General features: G+C 41.0%; 1 protein-coding gene across 3 annotated transcripts in view; it reads right to left on the bottom strand.

Moving 5' to 3' along the window:
• LOC135254868 (SAM and SH3 domain-containing protein 1-like) overlaps nt 1-27692 on the bottom strand; it is an 85377-nt gene that overhangs the window by 29311 nt on the left and 28374 nt on the right. For 2 of the 3 annotated variants that reach the window (XM_064335453.1, XM_064335445.1), the window contains exons 2-4: nt 3675-3803; nt 216-266; nt 76-125 (exon numbers count right to left, since the gene is read on the bottom strand). In XM_064335453.1, the coding sequence (XP_064191523.1) occupies nt 76-125; nt 216-266; nt 3675-3803 (230 nt within the window). The remainder of the gene's footprint in view (nt 1-75; nt 126-215; nt 267-3674; nt 3804-27692) is intronic. The other variant, XM_064335461.1, reaches the window with a different exon arrangement.

Raw genomic sequence — 27692 nt, forward strand, 5'->3', positions numbered from 1 at the left:
ATACACACAGAGACATTACACCCAAAAAGACATAGCACTCACACGAAGTTAGTGCTTATGAAATGGTAGCCTTACTTCCTCTGGGTCTCTGGGGTGCACATCGTACTGCTGAACCCTAGCGACTCCTGTGGACAGGAAGGGGAATTGCAGTCAAGTTATTGCCTTATTCAGGAAGCGACCCCACCCCCACAGGACTCAAAGATGCTCATTCTCACCTCAATCTCTGACCGCAACTGCAGTGACACAGTGGTGGTTTCCTCTTTCACCTGAAACTCATAAAGGAGGAGGGTCACAGAAAGACACTGCAGTAGGCAAGGTGTGTAAATATCCCAAAATATTGATATTCATTCAGATCCATGTCGTTTTATTCTCAATCAAGTAACTATTATCATATTTGATATGGTGCATAATAACCCCTTCGCGCAAATCCCCTAGTGGCCAGGATGCTGGTGTCCTGAGATTGCTTAACTCAGACATTCAGTGCTCCTGCAACCAAGCTATTAATGGAAATAACCCACTCTGTCTAGCTTTACTGGTTGACAATACACAACAACTATGCCAAGTACCACCACTGTCGTGTAGTTTGTCCATTTAACAAGCACCCCATCCCTCATCTGCAACTATACCCCCCAAGCAAACACTGCACAATAGCGTCCATTTGGGAGTTAACCCCTTGGCGCGTAGTCACACTGGTGTTACAGTGCTAGAGTGGTCTGTGAAGCGTACAGTCACACCGGTGTGATTACACATGATTAGAATGTCTATTTATGAATGACGCAGAAATAACCATTTGAGTTGAAGTTTGTTCTTTCTAAGACTGAACACACTTATTTTCCACAAAACACTGCGCCACATAAACTCTTCACAATGCCGGTTTTCATGTCCTCAATTTGAGCATTTATTTGTTTATGCAAACATTCACAGTTGCTCAGGCTCAAGTTGAAAAAAATACAAGGCTACAGTTAGCCAACGTTAGACCGCTAATTAAACTGTCAAAATGTGCAAAATACGGGCTGGCCAAAAGCTGAATATGAACACTAACAGTTATTACAATTTTCAGTGTATCGTACAGGTTAACTCGCGAGTGATCAGAATAACTGAATAAACACTCAGCAGAAGTTCGAACATAATCTGACAGTAATCCTTTTAGCTTTTTTAATGTCACATAATGTACAAAATAACAAGGGTTCTGCACTGAAAGACCATGAGACTATGGACTACATTAGAGTGCGATGGTTCAGCTGATACTGTGGGACCTTCGCGAGGTGTCGTGCATAACTGTCAAGGACACCGTGAAGTGGCGTGCCCACTATAATCTGCAGTAATCCGAGTTTCGTCTCTATTCTTGCATTTTGCATTAGCCTATGGGAATTGAGACGATGCAAAGTAATAACAGCAATTGTTCAAGTTGCAATGCTGTTAGAATGTGCTGAGGATATGAATATAATACAAGTAACATATTATAGTCATGTTGACCTTATTGGGAAATTGGTTCCTTATGAGGCTACCTGTTATTGGGACAGATGCATATAACGTGACCGAACAGTAGTTTTGGAAATGCTGGTGGAGCAGAAAAACAGCTCAACCTGTGGTTGGAAATAGTTTTGAATTTAATGTGAATAATGTTACATGTATAATCGTTGACACCAAAAAGATGTGACTTTCAATCATGCAGCCAAGCATTAAATAGCACAGACAAACGCCAATACAGCTAAGTTGAACAAACAATCTGACTCACTGAATAATGCTGTGAGTAAAACTAATTTGGAAATAAAATATACAATATTACCCTTTCAAGATTCAGTGGTCATCTATTGTCTTGAACAATCCTTTTGAGAAATAAACACGCAAATAAAAAGTGGGGGTAGGCATTCAAATTGGCCATGCACAAAACATCACAAGATGTAGTAACTCTTTCCAGTTCTTTTTACCCAGTAGAGGACAGTATAAGCTTTCCAACAGTGTAAGGCCTGCTTCATTTATAACTTAAACTGACTGCTCCGTACGAACAGGTAGAATGGTTGCTACATTATAGCTTTGCACTGTGAACCACAAAATGTTAGTTATATGCGAGCACTCTTTACACTGTTATTGGTTTTTTTTCCCACTTTGGTTTTTGGAAGATTTTACCAATTTTGCCAACTCATCAGCATGGCCAAATTCTCTGGGGAGTGGGTCAGAAGAGGAGGAGGAACCAGGATACATACAAATAAGGCAAAGTAGGTATCACTGCTTGTAACAATTCAATTATTTACATGTCACATTTTTGATATTGTTATATTTGCATTGGTCATAATGGACAACTGTTAGCCTTTACTATCATGCTCAGGATATATTTGGGGGCTAACTAATAGGCCTAGCTGTTAGTACAAGGACATTGTTAGCTTACCCTGGGCTGTGTTAGTGTTAGCATAGTGGTTCCTGCTGGCCTACTTTTTTAGAATTCATGCCACTCATGATTAAATTGAGTGTCTTTCAACAGGTTTGTGCTATTCTATAATGTGGGCATTTCACATACTATAGTGTAAGCATTCATAAGTGGCTCATGTCATGTCTTATGTTTGATACACCAGTATACTGTGAAACTAGAACATCGTCAACATTTTTCTGATGGTAGAATATTATTTTAGTGTAATATTATTGCAAATAATATGGGGTATTATTATCTCCATGGGCAATATTTGTCACTTAGAGCATGGAAAATACTTATTCAAATTTACTGTGTGTTGATATGTGCTAGATTAATGTAAAATTTCCCTTGTAGTGATAATAAATAGTAACATTTGTAAAATGTCTTCCCATCCCCATTTAACAAAACATTATATATTATACAGTACAGAAAAACACACAAGCATGAATGATTACATATTTAGGTATGTGTACCACAGTGTGTCACAATGTGTTTGCATTATTTTTCAAATGTGATTTCAGTGTTTCATCTTAAACCATTGTAAGGGGCAAATTATATGCTTTAAAAGGAACAAGCATTTTATTAATTTTTGGAGAGATTTTTAGACATCTAGATATTTTAGACCCCAATACTGATGGAAAGATTCCCACATTAAAAGTGAATTTCATAAGTGAAATCAATTGATTAGAAGTAAAATATATGATTATGTTATGATCTACAGCAATGCACAATTTAAACATTTGGGATAGATTTAGAGACATAAGGGACACCAAGGTACACTGGTTCTAGAGCTTTTCTAGTTCCACATACCCTCAGATTTTGCACACTTGTGGTCAAAGAGTTTATGATCCAGGACCTGTGCAGTTTTTCCTGGTTTATGTATAGAATCTCTCAGTATTCAAACTAAAGGAGAACAACTTAATTTTGCACCAAGATAATCACATTTGTGGCACTTCATTTTTGCCTAAATGAATATATACTCATTTAAGTTAGTATTGTAAATGATACAACTGTCATTTTCCAAGTCTCTGTGATACTTACATCTGGAGTTATAAAGCCCCAAATAGAACACCCCCTAAATTGGAAAAGATTGGCCTGATTTAGCATCAGTTTCTGATGACCAGCTGGTTTTCCAATGCTGTTAAATGAGTTAAATGATGTCCCTGATCTAAAACAAGAAAATACACTTCAGGTAACTAGAATAGGGGGAGTATTATGTTATACCACTGCTTCCCTAAGCAATGCAGGGTACTGTTGCTCTTACTGGGTCCATGTCCCGAGACACTCTGCGCCTGCGAAGCTCCTCCATGCGGTCACAGACGTCACTGAAGCAGGTGTTGTAAAACTCTGCGTACTCCTGTGCCAGGTCATTAATGTTCCCCAGAGAGCCATCCTGCAACAGACCAACACACATCAGCCTTGAAGTCCCCTTCAACAGGTCCAAAATACAATTGCAATGCTGTAGACTAAGACTAAGAATATGAAAATTTGGTAATCAGTTGCTGGGTGGCACCCTCTAGGAATACGCCAAATTTCATAAGAATTGGTGATAAGGAAGAATTAAGAAAAGTAATAGATGAGTAATTATAATATTAAATGGTTGCCGATTTAAGATGTTGCAGACCAATAAAGCACAAATCTATGTTCTTAATGATGGCTTTTGTTAATGTAACATGCTTGAAATCTCTGCAAAGGAACAGAGATTTCTTAGGAATTTTTGAATATTTTTTTATATTTCTATCTCTGTAGTGTCACCGTGCGGTCGGTTTTGGCTAAGCCTTTAGGGCTGGAGTCTAGATCCTACTGTCAATGCACACTCCAAGTTTTATAATTTTACATCAAACAAATTTGGAACATTTTTGTGATATGCCACACCTGCAAATTCTCTGGATTGTCATTTGACAATAACCATTTTACATATCCACTAGAAACTTAATATCTGTATAAAGATATTTGAGATGTGGCTAAATACAAAATTTTGGTAAATTTCTGTAGGAGGGAAAGCATTTTAAGTGTTTTCCAAAAATTCGAAATGGCATAAAATCCAATATGGCACACTTTATGGTCCTTGAGGCAAATTTATTCCTCATGAGGAGAGCATTGTCATGATATTAAATATGAAGGATTTTCTAATCTTTTTGGAGGAACATTTTGGTTGTTATGGGAATGTTTGTGAGCTACTATGTGGAGGAACTAAGTCAGGCAATGATTAACACTAAAAAGACTAGAGGTGACGCCACTGGGTGTTTAGACTTTAAAATTAAAATTACTTCAATACTCTAAATACAAAAACTTCTTTCATGATTTCTCCTGAATATTTGGGCTTAAAATTCTTTTTTATTTTTTATTTTTTAAATTCTAAGAAATCAACTTAGTAAAGAAATACAGGTAGTTTGTGTCTTCACAAAAATCCCCCACCAGACAATAGGCAGCAGGTGTTGGCACCTGGCCAGGTGTGAATGTGTCACTGTCCCCTCCAGCATGCTGTTGAGCAACTGAATGACCAAAACTTTGATACGAATTGTTTGATCAAGCGTTATCAAAACAAATTTTGCATGTATATTCACACAAAATCCCAGGTGCAGATTCAGATTCTGCTGTTGTGTTCAGAAAACAGAAGTGACAATGATTATCGCACCCAACACAGAAAACAATAGCACGGTAAAGGAACATAAACTTTGACAGATGGACTTCCATGATTTCAAGTCACTTTAATTTAGTTTGTGCTGCAAAAAAAGTAAAGAAGAAAGTAGACATGTCGCAGTGTTCGGTTTAACCCTGTGGCATATGTTGCGTGAGCCTACGCAGACTGTCACCATCAATGGTATTTTGCGATTGGAGTTTCAAAATAAAGTAAAAATAAAAAATAAATAAAAGTGAATTGACGTTATTGAATGAATATTACCACATTATATTCACACAATGCTCAGTACCATCAGATATTGCCAGTTCCCCTTAAGTACGCTATTTGAGAGTATTGAAATCATTTTTATTTGCATTGCAAAATTGTGCATGTTTTATGGGCATTATGTAAACTTGTGGATGTACTTTACTTTCTCCTCATTGACACTTGGAGAATATTCATGGCAAATGTGCAGATTTTGTAAGTTGAAGCGCATGTTTTGTCAAAAATAACAAAAATACAACCTACAATAAAGGTTAAGTGTAGGTTAGAGATTAAAACTGATTTCTCTCTCTCTCTCTCTCTCTCTCTCTCTCTCACAAACCTGTTGCAAAACGATTTTCTTGATATAAAGAATACAACTGAATCAATTCCAGCAGTTGTATTTTTAAATTATAGGAGTTTTTGTTATATAGGCTAAGGGAAAAATGTATCAAGGCATATTGCTGGCACATTGAGAAAAGCGTTTTAAGTAATTCATTCAGTCATAATAAGCAGGGACCACACACTGGTCGGTTACATTTCAGCAGTTGTTATTTGTCACATAGTCTATTCAGTATAAATTTCAGTGAAAAACTGAAAATATCTTGAAGGCATTATACTATCTAAACCTATCCTTTCTGTAACTACAGTGCTCACAATTATTCATCCTCACAGTCTTTATCAACTTTTGACGGATTGCTATGAATGCATTTTGAGTGATTATTTGTGCAAAACAATTCAAGCAATCCATATCAAAGTTTCGGTCATTCAGTTGCTCAATAGCGTTCCAGAATGGAGAAACACATTCACACCTGGCCGGGTACCAAATCCTGCTGCTTATTGTCCTGTATTTCTTTACTGGTTACATTTGTTTTATTTATTTTAAAACCACAGCCATTTAAAAAACCATTGAATACAAAATCTAACAACTTATTTTTATTCAAAATATCAAGATAGGTTTTTTCCCCCTCGCACGCTTGCTGGTGTCTGCACACATCTTTTCTGGACTCTTCTGGACTTTTTTACACACGGAATAGGGTGGGGGAACTGAGTATGTTTTTTTTGTGATAGGTATGTTTTTTCATATTATTTTTTTAAAACTTTTGTTTTATTGTTTATATAATGTAATTTATGTCATGGTGTGTTGACTGTGGAAATAAAGGATGGATTTAAAAAAAAAACGTGTTTGTGAGTCCTGCAGTTGAAGTGTTAACAATCAGATATGGATTTGAGTGCTCACATATGCCTCCTGTTGGTGGTTGTGCAAGCAAAAGTAGTTCCTGTGGAAAAACAAATAAAATTCTGTATATGCAAATTGGCCTCTGCTGGGAAGATCTCACGGGACAGCATTGCCAGTTGAACACTTGTTTTGCTTCTTAGCAACTAGATAGCTATAGCACTATCTCGTTGGCATCTTTGCTTTGCTCTTAAATGTGTAGCCAACATTCTGACAGTGCTGTGTAGACACGCAACATGACTGATAGGCAAGTAGGCAACCCTCCTTGCAGACAGCTGTCCACATTGGTTGTTAACTCCCTCACACAAGCCCCCTATTGGCCATGATGCTGATGATCATGAGATTACTCAACCCAGACATTCAGTGCTCCTGCAACCAAACTATGAGCTGAAAACACAAACTCTGTGTTCTAGCTTTATTAGTAGACGATGCATGACAACAATGCCAAATACAGAGTTTCTAAGCACCGCCATCGTTGCACAGGTCACCCATTTAACAAGCACCCCCTCCCTGCAGTCTCATCTGCAACTATACCTCACACACATGACATACTGGACAACAGTGTCTATCTGGGCATTCATAAAAATATTCTTTCACCACCAAAATTTAATTTTCTGTCGTACTGTAGAATACAGAAAAACATACAAGAGTTAATGATTACACATTTAGGTACGTGTACCACATTGTGTCACACTGTTTTTGCATTTAAAAAAAATCTTATTTCAATGTTTCATCTTAAACATCATAAGAGGCAAATTTATATGGTTTATAATAGACAAAAGCATTTTATTCATTTTTGGAGAGATATTTTAGACCCCTATACTGACGGAAAGCTTGTAATTCCGACTTGAAAAGGATGCAAAAGTGAATTTCATAAGTCAAAACAGTTTATTTGTCGTGAAATACATGATTATGTTTTGATTTCCAGCAATGCATAATTTAGACAATTTGGATAGATTTGGAGACACTGGGTACACCTCTTACTTTTTGCTTCATAGATCTTTAGTAGTTTTGAATATCCACCATTTTATGGATTTTATTTCAATATTGTAGGGCTGCAACAACTAATCTATGACCTCGACAAAACCGATAATAAGTGAAGCAAATTTCATTATCGATTAGTTAGGTCTACTTTTTAAATGTGTAGTAGGGCTGTGTTCCAAAATGTTGTGGTCTATCTGAAGCGTAATAGACAAAAATCTTGCCGGTCTAGATAGAACACAGGTCTTGCACGTTGACTGCACAGTCACTACGTTCCTTCCTTGAGAGAATGAAAACACATTTGAAAGATGCTGGAGATGGAGTGGCAGCAAGCGGAAATCACAAATTAAGCGAGTTTAGCTTGAGTTTCATTTTGATATCTTTCGTGGTTGAATTGCATGATGGCACCACAAAACCGATGGGCAGTACTTGTGCACATGCAGTTTGTTTACAGTTTAACAGTACATTAGATTGATAGCTAACTATAAATAGTTTGCTAGCATTCCCTGTCTTATCCATGGACTGTTTCTGTCCCTCCCTACCATGTCTCAGACCACTTCTTTCTTTCTTTCTCCCTCTCCTATTTACTCCCCCTCAATTCATCCAATAGCTCACCCACAGTAACTTTCAGGAGAAATCTCCCTACTCTGTCACAATCCTCCCTCGTCTCCACTGCTCTGTCTACACTTCCCCCTCCTGCGTCTTTCTCTAACCTGCCAGTTGACCTTGCCACCTCCACCCTCAACTCCTGCCTCTCTCAGTCCCTCGACTCACTTTGTCCTCTTGTCTCCAAACCAGCACGCTCCTCACCCCCCTGCCCATGGCTGACCGAGTCACTACGCTCCAGCAGAACATCACTGCGGGCTGCAGAGAGAAAGTGGAGAAAATCCCGATCCTCTGATGACCTGACTGCATACCATACCCTGCTGGCGACTTTTACATCTGCCCTCACGTCTGCAAAAGCCTCTTTTTTCCAATCCAAGATCAGCGCATGTGTCTCTAATCCACGTAAACTATTCTCCACCTTCTCTTCCCTCCTCATTCCTCCTCCACCCCCACCTCCCTCTTCCCTCTCCGCAGATGACTTTCTGGCCGCCTTTGAAGGAAAGGTGGCTACAATCCGGAACTCCTTCACCCATCCAGTGAGCCCCCCAACCCCCCAGGACAACCCCACAGCCACACTAACCTCCTTTGAAATGCTGGAGGACTCCGATGTATTACAACTGATCACCTCTCATCGCGCAACCACCTGTCCACTTGACCCCATCCCATCTAAAGTTCTCCAATCTATCTCCAGCGAGCTCCTTCCCTATCTGTCTTCCATTGTTAATTCCTCTCTCTCCTCTGGTCATGTTCCCTCTGTTTTTAAGACGGCTCGTGTTACCCCACTACTCAAAAAACCCACCTTAGACCCCTCCGATGTAGCAAATTATCGACCCGTTTCCCTTCTACCCTTTCTGTCCAAAACCCTCGAACGAGCAGTTCTTAAACAATTAACCTCTTTTCTCCATCAGAACAACCTGCTAGACCCTCACCAGTCTGGCTTCCGATCTGGGCACTCAACAGAGACTGCACTCCTAGCTGTGACGGAGGCACTTGCCACTGCAAGAGCCTCACGCCTTTCCTCTGTCCTGATCCTTCTTGACCTGTCTGCAGCTTTTGACACGGTCAACCATAAAATACTCCTCTCCACCTTGGCTGGGATGGGAATTGCCGGGACTGCCCTGTCTTGGTTCGCTTCCTATCTTGCAGATAGGACCTACCAGGTCACCTGGAAGGGGTCTGCCTCTGCTTCTCATCCACTTGTTACGGGAGTGCCGCAGGGATCTGTACTGGGTCCTCTGCTGTTCTCCTTATACACCAGATCTCTTGGTTCAGTCATTAATTCACATGGTTTTTCCTATCATTGTTATGCAGATGACACACAACTCTTCTTTTCTTTCCCCCCTCGGCCACACTGGTCAATAATAAGATCTCTTCCTGCCTGGCTGACATCTCCACCTGGATGGCCAGCCACCATCTGAAGCTCAACCTCAACAAAACTGAGCTGCTCTTCTTCCCGCACAAGACCTCCTTGCTTCGTGAACTCTCAATCACGGTTGATGGCACCACAGTGACTGCCTCTCACTCTGCCAAGAGCTTGGGGGTGGTCCTGGATGACCAACTGGACCTCAAGGAGCACATCAAGGCAACATCAAGGTCCTGCAGATTCCTCCTATACAACATCAGGAGGATTCGACCATACCTGACGACGCACTCCACCCAGCTGCTCGTCCAGGCTACGGTGACCTCTCGCCTTGATTACTGCAACTCTCTCCTTGCAAACCTGCCAGCTTGTGCCATACAGCCACTACAGATGATTCAGAATGCCGCTGCCCGGCTCATCTACAACCTCCCCAAATTCTCCCACGTCACTCCTCTGCTGCGATCACTTCACTGGCTACCGGTCGCTGCCAGGATCCGATTCAAAGCCCTGACCCTTGCCTACACTGCCGCCAACAGGACAGCCCCCATCTACTTGCAGGACATGACTCAATTCTATGTGCCTGCTCGACCACTCTGCTCTGCAGCAGCAGGGCGTCTTGTAACCCCTCCCACCCGCCCAAAGGGATCACAGAGCTTCCACCCTAGCTCCCCAGTGGTGGAACGAACTCCCCGTCCCTCTCCGAACCTCCCCCTCACTATCCATCTTCCGCCGTGGCCTGAAGACTCATCTCTTCAGACTATACCTAGAATAACCACCACCATGCTGTGTATATATATATATATATACATATAAAAAAAATAAAATAAAAAAAATACCCTTTTTTCCTTGTCACTTGTTACATGTTGCCCCATCCCTGCACTTCTTGGTAAATTGTATTTGTCCTAATACTCTAGCTTAATCTTCTGCCTAGTTTGGCTTTGCAGATGTTAGACCAGGATAGTGTTCATTGTTCTCAGCTAGAAATAGCTGTACAAAATAAGTAATTGTACCTTACTGAACCCGTGTTCAGCAGTTGTCTACGATCATGAAAATGCACTTCTTGTACGTCGCTTTGGATAAAAGCGTCTGCCAAATGAATGTAATGTAATGTAATGTACTGATTCACAATGCCATTAATGCCAAAACTGTGTAGATATTTATATGTTGAATCCATTATATTTTGATTTTATTTTTCTCAGTGCATCCCAATGTCCATTAATTTTAGTAGTGATGTAATGATAGTGATCAGTAATTGGCCTTGACATCAGCAACTGCTAACTGAAACAATCCTTCTTAAACTCTGTCCAAAATAGGTACCATGGTGTATGCTGGGTTTCGTTCCATCCATAACTGCAATTGCCAGAATATTAACATGTTGTTAATTTTTCTCACTTAGGTGCTCCTCATGCTTAAAGGAATTATTTGCCCTAAGCCACATTGTCTGAAATATCCACGGGTGCCACGAAGAATAAAAGTCCCATATTCACAGTGTAGTATATTCCACAAAATTTACATAAGAGAAGTAAAAGTGTTTTAACTGATCAAATTAAAGGCTGAGTTTGAATCAATAGGCTCCTACTTAGTGAAAGTGTGGACGCATGGCCACTAAAACTAACCATTTGTAGAAAATTAAAAATTAAAAAGACAAAGCAAATGATAACAAGCCAAACCTCCTATATATGAATAAGTTTAAGGGAAAAAAAAGAGAGCCAGCCTTAGCTCAGAGCATGTAGACATGCTAACATTTCTGCATTGCAATGCTTTGGAACCACTCTACCTTGGTCCAGCATTGTACAGTAGCAAAGCCTGTCAACAATTAGAGTTTTATATTTTTATCTTATTCATCTAAACAATTTAGCTCCTTTAAAACTGCAGACTTGAACATTATAATAATGTTAAAGGTATGCAGCTATATGAACTTTGTAAAAACCTTAATTATGCACGATACATTTGCATGTTTTTGTCTCATAGCTTTCATGTTCCACGTTGTTTGAAAGAAAGCATTGACAACAAACAATACTTGCAAATTGTCATTTTTTGAATATTCCCTGAAACAAAAGCAAATAGTCCGCAATCCAAATAATCGATTAATCGAAAAACGAATTATCAGGTCAATCGATTATCAATATTGTTGTTAGTTGCAGCACTGGAACAATCCCATGTTCAGTCAATGCAATGTTGGGAGTTTCTACTAACTATTGTGTTTGTTCCGGCAGTTCCGTGTTCAAACTTGAATGATGTCACGATTCTGAGTAACTGTATTAGAAATGCAGGACAAGGACAATTTGCTATTTTAGACAGGGGGAGACTGTCATGTGTATTTTGTTATATTTGCTGGTATTTGATTAGATGTGATTATATATTAGAAATATAGTTGTAACTGATAATGTATGTATGTATGTATGTATGTATGATGATTTAATTGTTTAAAAATGCAATGTTATTTCTTCTGTGAGATAATTGGATCTTTGTGTGGAAATGGTACAGTCTGGATAATGTACATCTGTACAAACAATTAAGCAGGTCATTTGCTGCCAGTAGGTGGCCGGCAGTAGAAGGTATAATTGACGTGCTGATTTTGTTGTTTTGTGTATGTATGTTTGTGTATAAGTTGAAAGGCACTCTGAAAATAATAGACCCCACTTGGGTTACAGAAGCTTTAGTCTCGCTCCCCCTTCCTTATACATCCCCTCTATGCTTAAGGAGCCTGTGGCTTTAAAATTCAGATATTGCACAAGAAGTTACAAACTGCTATACAATATCCTTTGCCTCATGAGTATATTTTATAACCACTGTCAATCTGGCTACCCTGGTCTCCACATAATGCATACGCTACTTACTAGCATTCATTCATCTTGACAAAGCATGAAACATTCATTACATCAGCTAAAGTGTAACTGTAGTTTATTTCCACTGTATATTTACCAAATGCACTCTGTAACACCATACATTTTTAACTGACTTGTACCATGCATTATTGACTGTACTGTAATACTGCAGACATAATACGCATGTTACAGTACAATGAGAGAACTACTTGTCTCTTTATATACAGGTACATTTTTTTGTCTGAATTTATATATTTGTGCTCTTTTGCAGACATGTGTGGCCTGAAGCATGTAGAAATGAGCGCATGTACATTTGTGTGTGCTTGTCAGTGAGCTCATGTGTGACCTTGTGTGCATGCATGCCTATGTGTATGCCTGGTTTGGCATGTGCTACATGCACATGTGTGCCTGTGTATGCGTGCTTTGAATATGAAGACAGTGCCAAGTGACCCAGTTTTTCTTTGAATGTGTTTTTTCACACAGTCCTTTAAATTATAGCCACAAACTGAAAGACCCTTCATGAATTTTGGTGGATCTGCTACCTTGGTCCCCTGGGATTAAACTGGTGAAGTGAAAGTAAATACATGGAGCTTTGCTCCTTTTCTGACCTCTCTGTCCCCAGGAGCTGGAGCTATGTGTCATCTGATCAGTTGCAGGAGCAAGGGATTATGGGTTGAGCAGATGGAGCCTGCAATGCACCAGCGGGTGCCAGGAAGACCGCTCTCCTCGGAGTGTGCTGCCACCTTGCTGCAGGGGGAAAGGTAATTGCCCACTGACAAGAACTTCTCTTCCATATGAAACCAAAACCATGAACCTCAGTTTTGATTCCGGGAGAAATGTGATTGAATCCTTTTCAGAGAGAAGTGCAGGTCTGATTTTATGAATAGAACATGTTACATTACATTCATTTGGCAGACGCTTTTATCCAAAGCGACGTACAAGAAGTGCATTTTCATGATCGTAGACAACTGAATGTGCGTCAATAGTGCATCTCTGAAGCATAAATAATGTCCTGGTGCTACCTATAGTTCTAATCAGAAGATAATTAACCAAGTTAATCATAAAAACACACAAATAATCTTAAACCCAACTCATTTTGGTTGTGAGCTTTCAAAAGGGAAATCTTGACAATTGAATTTTATACTTTACATTTCATGAACTGAACAAATTGAAATAGAATTGACCTCAGCACAATTTTCCACACATATACTGAAGGAAATTAGAATGTCTGCCTCTTTGAGAGAAATGAAATTCAAGATTTGAAAATGACCATCGTTCTTTGAGGATTTTTTAAATTCATGAGAAGAATTTCATTATTTTAGAATTTAAAATGAATGCACTGATTTGACTGGATTTAAAAGGAACTGACCCCAAACCTGCTACTGTGAGAACAATCTCTCTCCAGTCTCTCCAGCTTGGCTTTGACAGTAAGCTGAAATTTGTTTGTGAGAGGTAGGTATCCAATCTTTAGCCTCCCATGCAGTCAAACTACAGGAGTGTGCCACTGCCCCCCCCCAAGCCTTTTGGGCTCATCTAAAAGAGGCGCATGTGCGAGATGTGCTATAATCTTGGTGCGTAGTCCTTTTGTTTATGTTCTATGTTTTGCATTTTTTATTTTGTTTTTTACATTGTTTGGCTATTTTTACTGATAATCCACAGTAACCTAAGGCAGAGGGAAGATGAAGTCATTGATTTTTTCGATGTACTGCTTTTCATAACCCTTTTAATTGAACTTGACCATACTGGACCTCACTCACAACTCTATGGCCAGAATTGTTTGTACACGAGAAGCGCTAATCAGACCCAATGTGTCACCCTACCTCAATGCTAGCTATTGAACCACTTTTGCAATTGGACATTTGTGAGAATGGTGGACCTAAAGTAATAAAACGAGGCAAGAGAGGTGGGATTCAGAATTGGATCAGGACAGACAGCCACATAGACAACCATTATTAATGATCCTACTGGGAAATGTGCAGTAGGACATAAAAGGAATAAAACCACCAAACTACGTGCATGTGCCCAACGTATCTCGCATTATCGTCAATCACGCTTCACCTGCTTGTCAGAAACATGACTTTCAGAGACGGATTCAGACAAATCAGTGGATGTGGAGCATTTCATGCCCATCAGAATAGACCTCAATAGTAACTCAGGTAAAAGCTGTGTACCTGACTCTGCAGTTCATCAGCCAGGGTTCACACTATTAAGGGCTGATTGCACAGGAGCCTGAAAATGAGGTTCGATGGAGCCTGATTTTATGTGAACCAGAGTTGGTGCATTGATATTAAAGAACTTTCACGGTTAGGTTCACTTAAGCTGGAATTATTAGACACAGACCATTTTACTTACCAAGAGACTTCTCCTCAGTAATCTTTGTCGTTTATATTCTGCCTCAAGCTAGTGCTAACATTGCTACTTAGCAGCTGGTCTCTCTCATTACCGAGACCAAAAATTGTTACCCAGACTCTGTTCTCCTCATCCTAGGAAACTAACCACATCAACTTGAGAAAAGAACTGCTAAGGTATAGAAAGCAGATACAAGTTGTTATCAGAAATGAAAAGATTCTGGATCAATGCTACTACACTATACCTCTGGCCTACCATTCAGTTGTCCGGGTGCCTCTGGGCCAATTGGACCATAATATTATGTTCCTTATTCCTAGGTATCGCCAGGAGCTATAAGCCATTAAGCAATCTACTAGACAAGTGAGACAATGATCACCACTGGAAGCTGCTATGCTTAGTGACTGTTTGGATGTAACAGACTGGTCAAGTTTGAAAGTGGCCTGTGATGGCTTAAACAAATTCATTGATACTGTCATGTCATACATTAACTTCTGTGAAAGTATGTTCCAACTAAGTCTGTCTCTGTTTTAGAAATAATAAGGCTTTGTTTACAAAGGAAGTCAAATCCTTCTATAATGAAAGGAGTGATAAATGTAAGTGGTGATAGAGAACTTTACAAAATTGCAAAATATGAATTCCAAAGGGCTGTTAGGAAAGCTAAAGCTAATTGCAGTCAAACTTGAGGAAAAGCTACAGATGATAGTACGGCAATTTGTATGAGCTTTCAACAGATCACTGATTATAAGACTAAGCACAAATCTTATAACAGAATGAAGTAAAAACTGCTCATGAAAAAAGTCTGCAAGACCAGATCAGGGTTCTGGGTTTGCCTTGAAATAATGGGCTGATGAACTTGCCCCTGTTTTTCCATACATTTTTAACTTGACTTTAGTTAATCAACATGTTTTATATCTTCTATCATTGTCCCTATTGCAAATAAAACTAGTGTAAACTGTCTTAATGACTACAGGCTGGTAACAATGATATATCATGAAGATTTTTGAAAGGCTTGTGAGTAATCATTTACCCAGCACTAATTTAGACCCAAATAAATTTGCCTACCGGGCCAATAGATCTGTGGATGCTGTATCTCTTTGCTTATTTTCAATGATGCCGCACCTCAAGGCCCCATACACCTATGTCACTATTTATATATTACAGCTCTGTCTTTAATACTATATTACCTATTACTTTATGCATTTCTTAAAAGGAAACAGCTTGAAAGAGTGGTGCGTATGGCTTCTAAAATCATTGGACTTGATCTCCCCTCAGTTGCATCTAGCCATCACAGCAGATTGCTTCGAAAGGCTCATAAAAATTCTTACTGACGTACGGCTTCTAAAATCATTGGACTTGATCTCCCCTCAGTTGCATCTAACCATCACAGCAGATTGCTTCGAAAGGCTCATAAAAATTCTTACTGACGTACGGCTTCTAAAATCATTGGACTTGATCTCCCCTCAGTTGCATCTAACCATCACAGCAGATTGCTTTGAAAGGCTCATAAAATTTTTACTGGCACCTCTCACCCTGTAAACTATCTCTTTAAGACACTTCCTTCTAATAAGAGACAGAGGAGCTTTGACTGGCATACCTCTCCTTTTCTAATAGCTCTTATCTTCTACCCATACAGTTTATAATCTTGACAATGGTTGTCTTAGCATCAAATAAATAGGCAGGCACACTGTGCACTTTATTGGATTTAATTTTGTGTTATTTCATTGATTTTATTGGACATTTTTTTTTATTTTTATTAAAATGTATTTATTTAAATGTATTTTTATTTTGGGATAATCCTGGTACTACATCAATTTATAACGTGATGGTATATATTGTAAGTGAATTGTATGACTGTGTTTGTCCTGTCTTTAACTGAACTGCAACAAATCCCTCTCAGTTTTTACTGATATGGCAATAAAGTATCTTGAGTTGAATTGAATGAATTGATGTGGTTAAAATGCAGACTCTCAGTTTTTATTAAAAGTATTTTATACATTCCATAGTCGTATAGCAAATGCATCCAAACTCCTTGGATGGTGCTTCCTTCTACAACAAGATAATGGGCTTCATTCACAAAATATGCGTACATATCACATTTGATTGTAGACTGTGTGTAAGAACATTTCCAAGAACATTTCGGCATTCTTTTTCTTTCTTATCTGTATTTGTTCATGGCTGTTTCCTTACGCTAATCACATGAACAGGATTGAATGCAAAATTTACAGTCATCATCTCGTACACCTGGGATATGCACAAAAACAAAGGTCTGCACAAGTGTCATGAATCCCTTATTGGTTTGTTGTCGGAACAGTTTTAAGAGCAAAAATAGGAATAATATAAGAAAAGTTTTGTGGACTAGGCCCATTGATCCCAAACATACTGCTAAAGAAAAAAAGAAGTTTTTCATTCACCAGATCTGAATCCAATTGAACATGTGTTTCATATGCTGAAGAGTAAACTTAAGGCAACTAGCCGGAGCAGAAGCTGGTAGAGCATCACCAGAGAAGATACTCAGCAGCACCTGGTGATGTGTATGGGTCACAGACTTCAAGCAGTCATTGCATGCAAAGGATATGTGACAAAATACTAAAAAATGCATTCATTTTTACATTCATACATTTACACAACATTATTATGTCCCAAACATTATGGAATCGGGGAGGGAGGAGCTATGTATAAAAAATGCTGTGATTTCTACATAGTGAAACAAAAGTGTATAAAAATACCTTTAAATAAAAGGTGAGAATGTGTACTTTAACCACTTTGTGGAGTGTTTACACTGATGAAACATCTAAATTGTTGAGTACAGAACCAAATCAAGAAAAAATAAGTCTTTGTCCCAAACATTATGGAACTCACTATATTTGACACTAATCAATTAAATGGGATCACTTTATAATGTAAAGTAATTTTATTCTGTCAGCTTTTCTTAGGATATATCTCCTTTTCAGTGGCCCACTTTACCTTTTCGTTGCCTTTGGCCTCCATTAGTCTTACACCCATTTCAAAAAATATTTCTCTCTTTCTTTGAGGAGGACTTTGGGATTGTTCACAGTCCTCTGAGCACGTTTAATTCAATCAGAAGTTTAATCTTTCTTGGCACGTATTAAATACCCACGGTTGGGTGGATGGTCGATTCCCCAGAAAGGCTGCTAATTCAGGCCCAATTTAGGGACTAAATGTCACTGTCATTCAAACTGTAGATGGGTAGGTCTTTTTGACTCTTGCTTTTCATATGACAATTTATTATTTCATTCACCTTTATACAGGGTAGGTTGACTGAGCACAAATGCTATTTTACAGCAACTCCCTGTGAATGCCCCCCTACTGTAAGTAGCCTAACCTGTATGTCTTTGGATTTTTGGAGGAAACCAAACCCACGCGAGCCTGCAAACAGGAGGGCCCTGCAATCCCCTTCACCACTGTACTCCCTACATTTCAAAATACACTGAAGGCACTGTGAAAGATATTTACTATAATGACAAATAGGACAGGCATTTCCCCAGCCAGATTCCAAAAATAAAACAATATTTTCACATTTAACATCTGGGTCTGATAGCTGACAACTGTTGAAATCAAGAAGGGGATACAACAGTTGACTAAAGATACCCAGAAAAGAGGTGTGTGTTTGTATGGAACTGAGATTGTGCACACTTATGTGTTGATTTCCCTAGGGGTACATACATGTGTGCAAGCGCAAATGGACATGCATGTTTGCATGTGTGTGGTCTGAGGGATCTGCTGGTGTTTACTACATTCTGTTCATCATCTATCATCAGTTTTTATGCATAAAATACCGAATAAACTTAAAAAACACTGAAAATATAAGGCATGTATTAAAATGGATTATTTGCCTATCCTGAGAAAAATGTGCCTTTTTCAGTTTTTAATACATTCAATCTAATCACACACAGATTTGAAATATGTTTCTAATCTTACTCTGAAAACACTCCCACTTCTGACAGGAAATATATGGGAGAAGCTGTTTGAATACAGCTTCATATTTCAAAAGCTGTGTAATTATGTGCCATGTAATTATTTATTATTATATTATTATATATTATAGAAATATAGAAACCGCAAACCAACGAGCACACATTAGCAGAATGGTTTTACATTTTTTTGTCTCATGTACTAATGTACTAATATTTTATCTATTTGTCAGATATCTTTACTGAATCAATATTTCAATACTGGCATTTTAGTGCTCCCAAAAAGTAAAAACAGGGCTTCTCCTTGGATTTGAAGCCAATTATCCATGGTTAGACCGAACATATAAAAAATTTTTTTTTTGCTTTGTCATATTGTAGTGTTGCATACATGAAAACAGCCAAATTTAGAATACGTTTAATAGTATAGTATATACTATAGTATTCATAATGCAATACTTACATATTCATACAACTTTGAACAAACAATATAATTGAGCAAAGTTTGGTGTGATAGGTACTGTGAAATAATGTGTTTTCATAGAGGAATCCTCCCTGATCCTGTCTCAACACACAGTACTACAGTTTAATCATCCATTCCATCATAATGAACACAAACCCAAAAAACAAAGAGCTATAACTGAAGGGATATTTTTATTTTCACCCAAATCAAAGTGAAATTTCACTGTGGCATTATTCACACATATGACAATGATGAATTCATTGACCACTAGGGCAATGTCAATGAGCTGTTTTTAACCACATAAAACAATACCCACCCCTAAGGACTTTCCTTCAAATGAAGGCTCATGAAAAGCCATTCTGGTGAGCTCAGTCTCCCATTCACAGTGTTAATGAAATGACCTAATTATTTTTGCTGAAAAATGCCCAATTACATTTTTTTACAACTATCTCATTAAACCATGTCCCTTGACCGCATTTAAATTCATAAATCTTACACACCTGCAATTACTGGGAAATATACTGAAGTAGAAGGTCATCACAGTGAAGGGGTTTCACAAATGATATGAACACAGGTTTACAGGAGAAAAAAGCATGCTGCCCCTTTGCAAGTCAATCAAGTTTCCCTTATGAAATAACAATTAATGCTACAAATGATATAGTTTTTAAAAAGGAGCAAGCTTTTGAATACATTAAAACACTGAGCATATATAATATTCTCAGGTATATATGAAATTAATGGCTAATTGGCTACATTGAAAATCTACATGCAGGGATGTGTCTGTTAAATTGCTAAATCCAACAAGCACTGTTCTGGGGATTGCAGTTTTTCTGGTCCTTTTCCCATCTAGTGTCAAATGTGGTCTGTGGAGGGAGCTGTTCCCTCATGCTCCACCTGTTCAAAATTCTAAATAAATCTATGATCCTAGCATGGGCAACTTTAGTAATCGGAAGAGTGTCAGAAATACTACACCAGAAATATAATATACTTAACGCACATTAAATTAACTTTTAAATTGACCATAAATCTTATGATGGACATTTTCTCTCGTAAAACTATTCTACGGTAGTTTGTAAATGGCTGCATAAGGTTTTACTTGTATAGTATAGTTTTACTGGGACGTGGCTCTAGCCTTTCTGCTACCTCAGGCGAAATTGTGTATTGGTGGGGGAGTGTAAACAATTGCAGCCCCGGGGGATAGGGGAGCTAGCAATCGACTACCGCAGATGCAACTTGTGGATTTTTTCTCCCTTTATTTGGAGCCCTAGGCAACTGTTTAATTAATGATACCTTATAAAATCTTTCCGTCACCTCTGAAAACATCTTTGAAAACAAAAAAAAAGACTGTTAAAACCAATAAACCAATAAACCCCAAAGAGGCTAATTTGAACATTTTAAAAACGTGTGTCCTTCTACATATCTGTATTTTGCGTGTATATCCAAAGTTTTTATTGGCTGATGTAGCTAATAGGGAGTCCAATGGGGAGATGTATATTTTGTGGACCTGGAGCATTTGTGATGATATAAAAGTAGAAGGAAAAAAACACAAAATCCCCTTAGTTTGGGGCTTTGTTGTGTGGACGTATGAACTTGTTTCTGAAATCTGTCTGTCTCTTGACATGAGGTCAGAAGGGATGAAAATGTATGTAAGGGCTGAGAGTCTGTGGCCATTGTGGTTATTTCTGTAGGAAACCCTGAAAAGTTACAAACTCTCTGTGCTGTATAGGTATGGGGCATACCGCCCCACCAAGTCGTAACTTAGCAGGATGGCATACATGCCATCTCAATGACGTTAGGATTCACAGTCGGGTACAGACAGTTTTGATAACTTGATGCAGGAAATAATGTTACCATGGTAGCCACATTCACATTGATGTAGTGAGCAAATAGATAATTTACTCAAACAATGTTGCCTCCTCAGAATATGTTCTGGACCAATGGCTTGCGGAAGATTCAGGACTCGAGCATTCTAAAGTAGAGACCATCAGGCTACGTCATGTAGTATGCATGCTGGCAATTGGCAAATCCCAGATAGTAACATTTTCTACGTAACCCCCCTTTCACCTTCAGCCTGCCAATATGACATTGAACATTAGTACAGCTGCTTTGAACACAGTACACTGAAGCCACGAAATGGATGTACCAGCGACTCCAACGGGCTTAGAACAGGCTGTTGCAGCTCAACAGGCTGCCCTAACCGCCCATGATAGGGGCATTCAGATATTACATTCCCAACAAGCAACCTCTTATGAACGGCAGGGGGAAATGCTTGAACGCCTGCACCGTCAGGAAGAAAGTTTGCGCAGCCAGGAGAATGCACTGCGTGAGCTTGCTGACAGTGTTCGCCAACTGGCTTGCGCATTAAACCCCACAGTTCCACAAGCACCTTCCTTTCCCCCGACCCCAGAGCCGATGGTATCAGTCATTGTCCGCGAACCTAAACTGCAGCTTCCCCTGCGGTATGATGGAGAATCAGGGAAATGCAGGGGTTTTTTAGCGCAATGTATGATATTTTTTAGAGCTCAACCATCACGTTTCACTACGGAGGATTCACGGGTGTCTTATTTTATCCCTGCTAACAGGGACAGCCCTTGCATGGGCTGAGCCGCTCATCCGTTCACAAGCCCCTGTAATGAACACGTCTGGAAGTTTAATGGCAGAAATGGCGTCGGTCTTTGATCACGATATTACCGGAGAAGAAGCAGCTACAAGGCTAACGCGCATTCGTCAGGGAGAGAACAGTGTTGCAGCCTTTTCTGTTACGTTTCGTTCATTGGCTGGTGAAACAGGTTGGCCAGAGGCTCCGCTCATGACGTTATTTAAGAATGCGCTCTCAGAGCCAGTGAGAGACGCTTTAGCAACTCTTGAGCCCCCGGCCACATTGGATGCTTTGGTAAGGACGGCTGTCAGGATTGATAACCGAGTGCGGGAACGTGAGCGAGAGCGAAGTGAGAGGAGGAACCGTTCCCTCCCATATGTTGCCTCTCTTCTGGGTAAACCTGCAGTTTTGGCTCCCCCATTAGGCTCTGTGAGCCATGACGAACCGATGCAGATAGATCCACCCTACGCAATGTGCGTGAACTAAGGCAGCGCAGCGAATGGTGTCGGTATTGCAGACAGAAGGGACACATTAAGAATGATTGCCCTAAGCTGGAGGGAAACGGGAGGCCTCACTAGGTGAAAGAAAGGTCCCAGTGAGGCGTAACCCATCAGCCTTTCGAACCGTTTTATCTGTAGAGCTATCCTGGAATAATCAATTAGTTAAAACTGACGCCTTTTTAGATTCAGGCGCAGTTGACTGTTTTGTGGATTCAAATTGGGCTAGTGAACTTGGATTGCCTGTGGTTCTCCTTTCACGGCCTCGCCACATTACAGCTCTTGACGGTCGCCCGCTGGGCACTGGATTGGTTAAAAAGATTACCGACCCTGTCTGCATGCGTGTCCCTTTTGGTGGTCATTCGGAGCGAGTCAGGCTCTTCCTGGTTGATTCACCAGCCTATCCACTTGTTTTAGGCCATTCGTGGCTGATGAAACATAAACCGCACATTAACTGGGGAAATAAGAAAAATACAGTGATTCAGTGGGGTTCCAAGTGTGTCAAACATTCTAATGGTCGTGGTTTGCAAAGAGAGACTAATTCGGCTTGGGACGATGAGGAAGAGGGGTTTCCGTCCAGCCCTATTGCGCCATCCCCACCTTCCGAGGACAGACAGGAGAGTTTGGATTGGGATTCGCGGTTCGACTGGGATCCTCCGGTTGACGACTTATCCCTAGGGGAGTTAACGGAACCAGAGACTATCTCTGACTCCATGCCCCACTCTCCTGCTAGTTCAGAAAATACCAGTATGGTGGGTGCGCTCGAATTTCCATTGCCACCTAACGTACCAGCCGATTACGCAAATCTCGCTGAGGTATTTAGCAAACAAAGGGCTACCACCTTGCCACCTCACAGACCGTACGATTGTGCCATTAACCTACATCCTGGCACAGTACCGCCTCGCGGTTCCTTATATTCCTTATCAGCTCCGGAAAGTACAGCTATGAAGGAATACATCCAAGAGGCATTAGCTAACAGTTTTATCCGACCATCCACTTCGCCGGCGGGGGCAGGGTTTTTCTTTGTGAAGAAAAAAGACGGTGGGCTGAGACCCTGTATTGATTATAGAGGACTGAACAATATCACTATTAAAAACCGCTATCCACTGCCCCTCATGAACTCCGCTTTCGAACGCCTCCAGGATGCGTCAGTTTTCACTAAACTCGACCTCCGTAACGCTTATAATTTAGTGCGTATACGTGAGGGAGACGAATGGAAAATGGCTTTCAATACGCACAACGGCCACTTTGAATATCGGGTCATGCCATTCGGTCTCACTAACGCCCCCTCTGTCTTTCAGGCATTTGTGAATGACGTGCTCCGAGAGATGCTGGAGAAATTTGTGTTTGTTTATTTAGACGACATTTTAATATTTTCTGCCAATCTTTCGGAGCACGTTAGACATGTTAGACAGGTTTTAAAATGTCTCTTGGACGCCCGTGCCTATTCGTAAAGGCAGAGAAATGTAAGTTTCATGCCAAATCCGTTTCTTTCCTGGGGTTCATTGTGACAGAAGGGAAGGTACAAATGGACCCAGAGAAAGTTTCCGCGGTCATGAATTGGCCTACCCCAGAATCGGTCAAACAAGTTCAGCGGTTTTTGGGGTTCGCTAATTTTTACAGGCGTTTTATACGTAATTTTAGTTCAGTGGTTGCGCTAATTACCGCACTGACGAAGAAAAATACCCCTTCACACTTTGAGTGGACGCCCAAAGCAGAGGCTGCTTTTACGGAGTTGAAGAGGAGGTTCAGTTCGGAGCCCATCCTGATAACCCCTAACCCTTCACTCCCGTTTGTGGTAGAGGTGGACGCCTCGGAGCATGGGGTAGGGGCCATTTTATCACAACGTTCTCCCCAGGATCAAAAAATGCACCCCTGTGCTTATTTTTCTCGTTCACTTTCTCCGGCTGAGAGAAATTATGATGTCGGGGATCGGGAACTTTTGGCGGTTAAGCTGGCTCTAGAGGAGTGGCGGCACTGGTTAGAAGGAGCTGAACACCCTTTCACGGTGTGGACCGACCACAAAAATCTAGAGTACATTCAGAACGCCAAGCGGCGCAATTCGCGGCAAGCTCGCTGGTCGCTTTTCTTCTCCCGTTTTAACTTCCTGCTAACATATCGCCCAGGTTCAAAAAACATCAAGCCTGATGTTTCATCAAGACTCTCCCGGATTTTTGATCAATCTGACAGTGACCACTTCTCTGAGCCCATTGTTCCTACCACCCAGATTTTGGCCCCAGTTATGTGGGACATCGAGTCTGTGGTGCGGAGGGCTCAACGACTGGAGCCGGATCCAGGTGGGGGACCCCTTAACTGTCTTTTTGTGCCATCCAAGGTACGTGCCCAGGTGCTGCAGTGGGGACATTTCTCCCATCTTACTGGGCATCCTGGCATCCACAGGTTTAAGGATTTCCTGGCCAGGCGGTTTTGGTGGCCTGGGATGGAGAGGGATGTTCGGGAGTTTATTTCAGCTTGTTCGGTCTGTGCCCGCAACAAGGGGTCTCAGCTCCAACCCTCTGGGCTTTTACGCCCTTTGCCCGTTCCGAGTCGTCCATGGAGCCACGTTGCCTTGGATTTTATCACAGGTCTGCCGGCTTCTGATGGCAACACAGTTATCCTGGTTGTGGTGGACAGGTTTTCTAAGGCAGCCCACTTCATCGCGCTGCCTAAATTGCCATCAGCACCAGAGACTGCACGGCTGGTAGTCGACCACGTCTTCAGACTGCATGGTCTGCCTCAAGACGTGGTGTCTGATCGTGGGCCTCAATTTGCCTCTCGGTTTTGGTGGTCGTTTTGTTCTCTTTTGGGTGCGTCCGTCAGTCTCTCGTCGGGATTCCACCCGGAGACTAATGGACAGACGGAACGCACCAACCAGACGCTAGAGAACTTCTTCCAACCCGACATCGTGGAGCCGTCATCTTGCGTGGGCAGATTATGCGCATAATACGCTGCGTAACGCGTCCACGGGGCTCTCACCATTTGAGGCCCAGTTTGGATTCCAACCTCCTCTGTTCCCGGAACTGGAGAAGAACAACGAGGTGCCATCTGCTGGGTTCTTTGTTCGGCGGTGTCGGGCCACGTGGAGGAGAGTCCGTGCGTCCCTCCTGCGCTCCTCGGCCAAACAGAAGGGACTTGCCGACAGGCATCGCCGTCCGGCACCCTCCTATCGGGTGGGTCAACGGGTTTGGTTATCTACTCGTGACCTTCCTTTGCGAGTTGAATCTCGTAAACTCGCCCCGCGGTTTGTGGGCCCTTTTAAGATTGTGCGTAAAATCAACCCGGTCACGGTTCGCTTGCAGCTCCCTCGTTCCATGAAAATCCACCCGACGTTTCATGTCTCTCGCCTTAAGCCGGTTCTCGTGAGCGCATTGGCTCCGGTGGATGAACCGCCACCTCCGCCTCGGCTCATTGATGGGGAGCTGGTATATACATTACGCCGCATTCTGGCTGAGAGACGAGTGGGCCGAGGTGTTCAGTTCCTTATTGACTGGGAGGGCTATGGCCCTGAGGAACGCTGTTGGGTCCCCTCTAGAGACATTTTGGACCCTGAGCTTATTCATGACTTCCGCAGGCGTGGTTCAGAGGGCCCGTCTGGGGCCGGCCCTTAGAGGGGGGGTCCTGTCATGGTTTTGGCTGATGCCACCATTTCTTTTCCTTCCTGCGCCTTTTCTTCAGTTATTACGGCCATTGGTTTTTTCATGTGCCTTTTCTTCAGTTATTACGGCCATTGAGTTGATTTAATTATACACGTGCAGATTTTCTTTTTACAATTTGCACCTGTTGGCGTTCTATTTAAACCCCAAGCAAGCTGATAAGCTTTGCTTCAGTGTCACTTATGTTGCACGAGAGCCGGTATTCTGTCAAGCGAGGTAAAGGTAAAGGTATAGGATTGAGTTGCGATATTGGATTGTTGTGGCTATAAAATTAGCACAACAGTCTTTAGCTTTTTTAGATTGTTGGCAACAAGTTAGTGCCACAATCTAAGCTCAGTATTCTTTCTTTAGGGTGTTACTTTTTCAGCCTCGGTTCAAGGTCTGTTCTCTTTGAGTTGCCCCGTTTTCTGCTCCGGCAGTTTTGTTTTATTTTCATACTCCTTAAGCTTTAGTTTTTTTTTTTACCCAGTACGTGGGTTGTGTAGAGCTTTTCTTTGGGATACTCTCCCTAAGGAGTATTGTCTTCCTTTCCCTTGTCTCTTGAGACTTTGTGGCTATTTTACCTCTGGTTAATAGCTTAAAGAACCCCCTGTTCAGTCGCGGTTGGTCTCCCAAAACTCCCACTCCCTCACATGCTTAGCTCAGTTAAAAACGTTCCCTTTTGAAGAATCAATGCATTTTATTGTACAGAATTGCTATTTTCCTATTTTGGTTAACAAGGGGGATTGCACTCCTCTGTGTTCAACGACAATTTGCACCCTGTCTACAGTATTATAACACCGCAAACGCATATCTCCTGAAAAGTTAACAACAGCTATTACATTATTTTGTGTCAAATAATATATTTCAATATGATACGGTAAATATGAGCTATTTTTATAAGTAAATGCATAAATAAAATCATGAGTCATTTGACTTGTCAACAGGTCAATGGCCAGTGCAGGGAAAAGGAACCTTCCGGCTGACCAGCACCTTCCTAACGCTATGCTTGCAGGACACAATTTTTCAATGAGCAAAACTGTGCAGCTACAGTAGACATTCATTGAATTAATACAAAGTTTACTATCTTGCTCTAGAACACATACTGTTTCTGAACATGGATTTTAACCCGCAAATCTAATGTTGACTGAACATTCTGCCACACTATCAGTGAAATGGTTCGCAGACACATTTTGGACCTGGGCCTTCAATTTCAATGCATGGCTACATAAAAAGATGTTAGTAAAGCAGGCACAGGAGTCTTTCCATGCTTCTCTCTTCCTACCTGGCCTCTTCCTCACACAGATCTTTATTGTGGATCAATATTTCTGTAAGCAGGAGGAAAATGCCAGTAGGCTAAACATACACTACATATACCTAAGTATGTGGACACCTGAACATCACACCCATACGTGCTTGTTGAGCATTTCATTTCAAAACCATAGGTATTAATATTGGTCCCCCTTTGCTGCTATAACAACCTGCACTCTTCTAGGAAGGCTTTCTAGTAGATTTTGCAAAACATGGCTTTGGGGATTCGCTTCCATTCAGCCACAAGTGCATTAGTGAGGCCAGTCACTGATTTTGGGTAGTAAGGCCTGACTTGCAGTCAGTGTTCCATCCCAATGGTGTTTGATGGGGTTGAGGTCAGGGCTCTGTGCGGGCCAGTCAAGATCTTCCACACCAAACTCAGCAAACAGGAAATGGCCTTCCCCAAACAGTTGCCAGAAAGTTGGAAGCACTGTTACGTCCCGTAACTCACCCGCGTTTAATAACCAGGTGTACGCTACCCGACGTAACAATAAGCCACCTCAATATTAACCACAACCCGAAAGAAGACCCCGTTAAGCATAAAGTGATATATAAAAATGCAAGAAGGCGTTTGTTTTAGAGCAAAGCAGGGATTTAAGAGCTATT

The sequence above is a fragment of the Anguilla rostrata genome, chromosome 1, assembly GCF_018555375.3.
Source record: "Anguilla rostrata isolate EN2019 chromosome 1, ASM1855537v3, whole genome shotgun sequence".
Taxonomy (NCBI): Eukaryota; Metazoa; Chordata; class Actinopteri; order Anguilliformes; family Anguillidae; genus Anguilla; species Anguilla rostrata.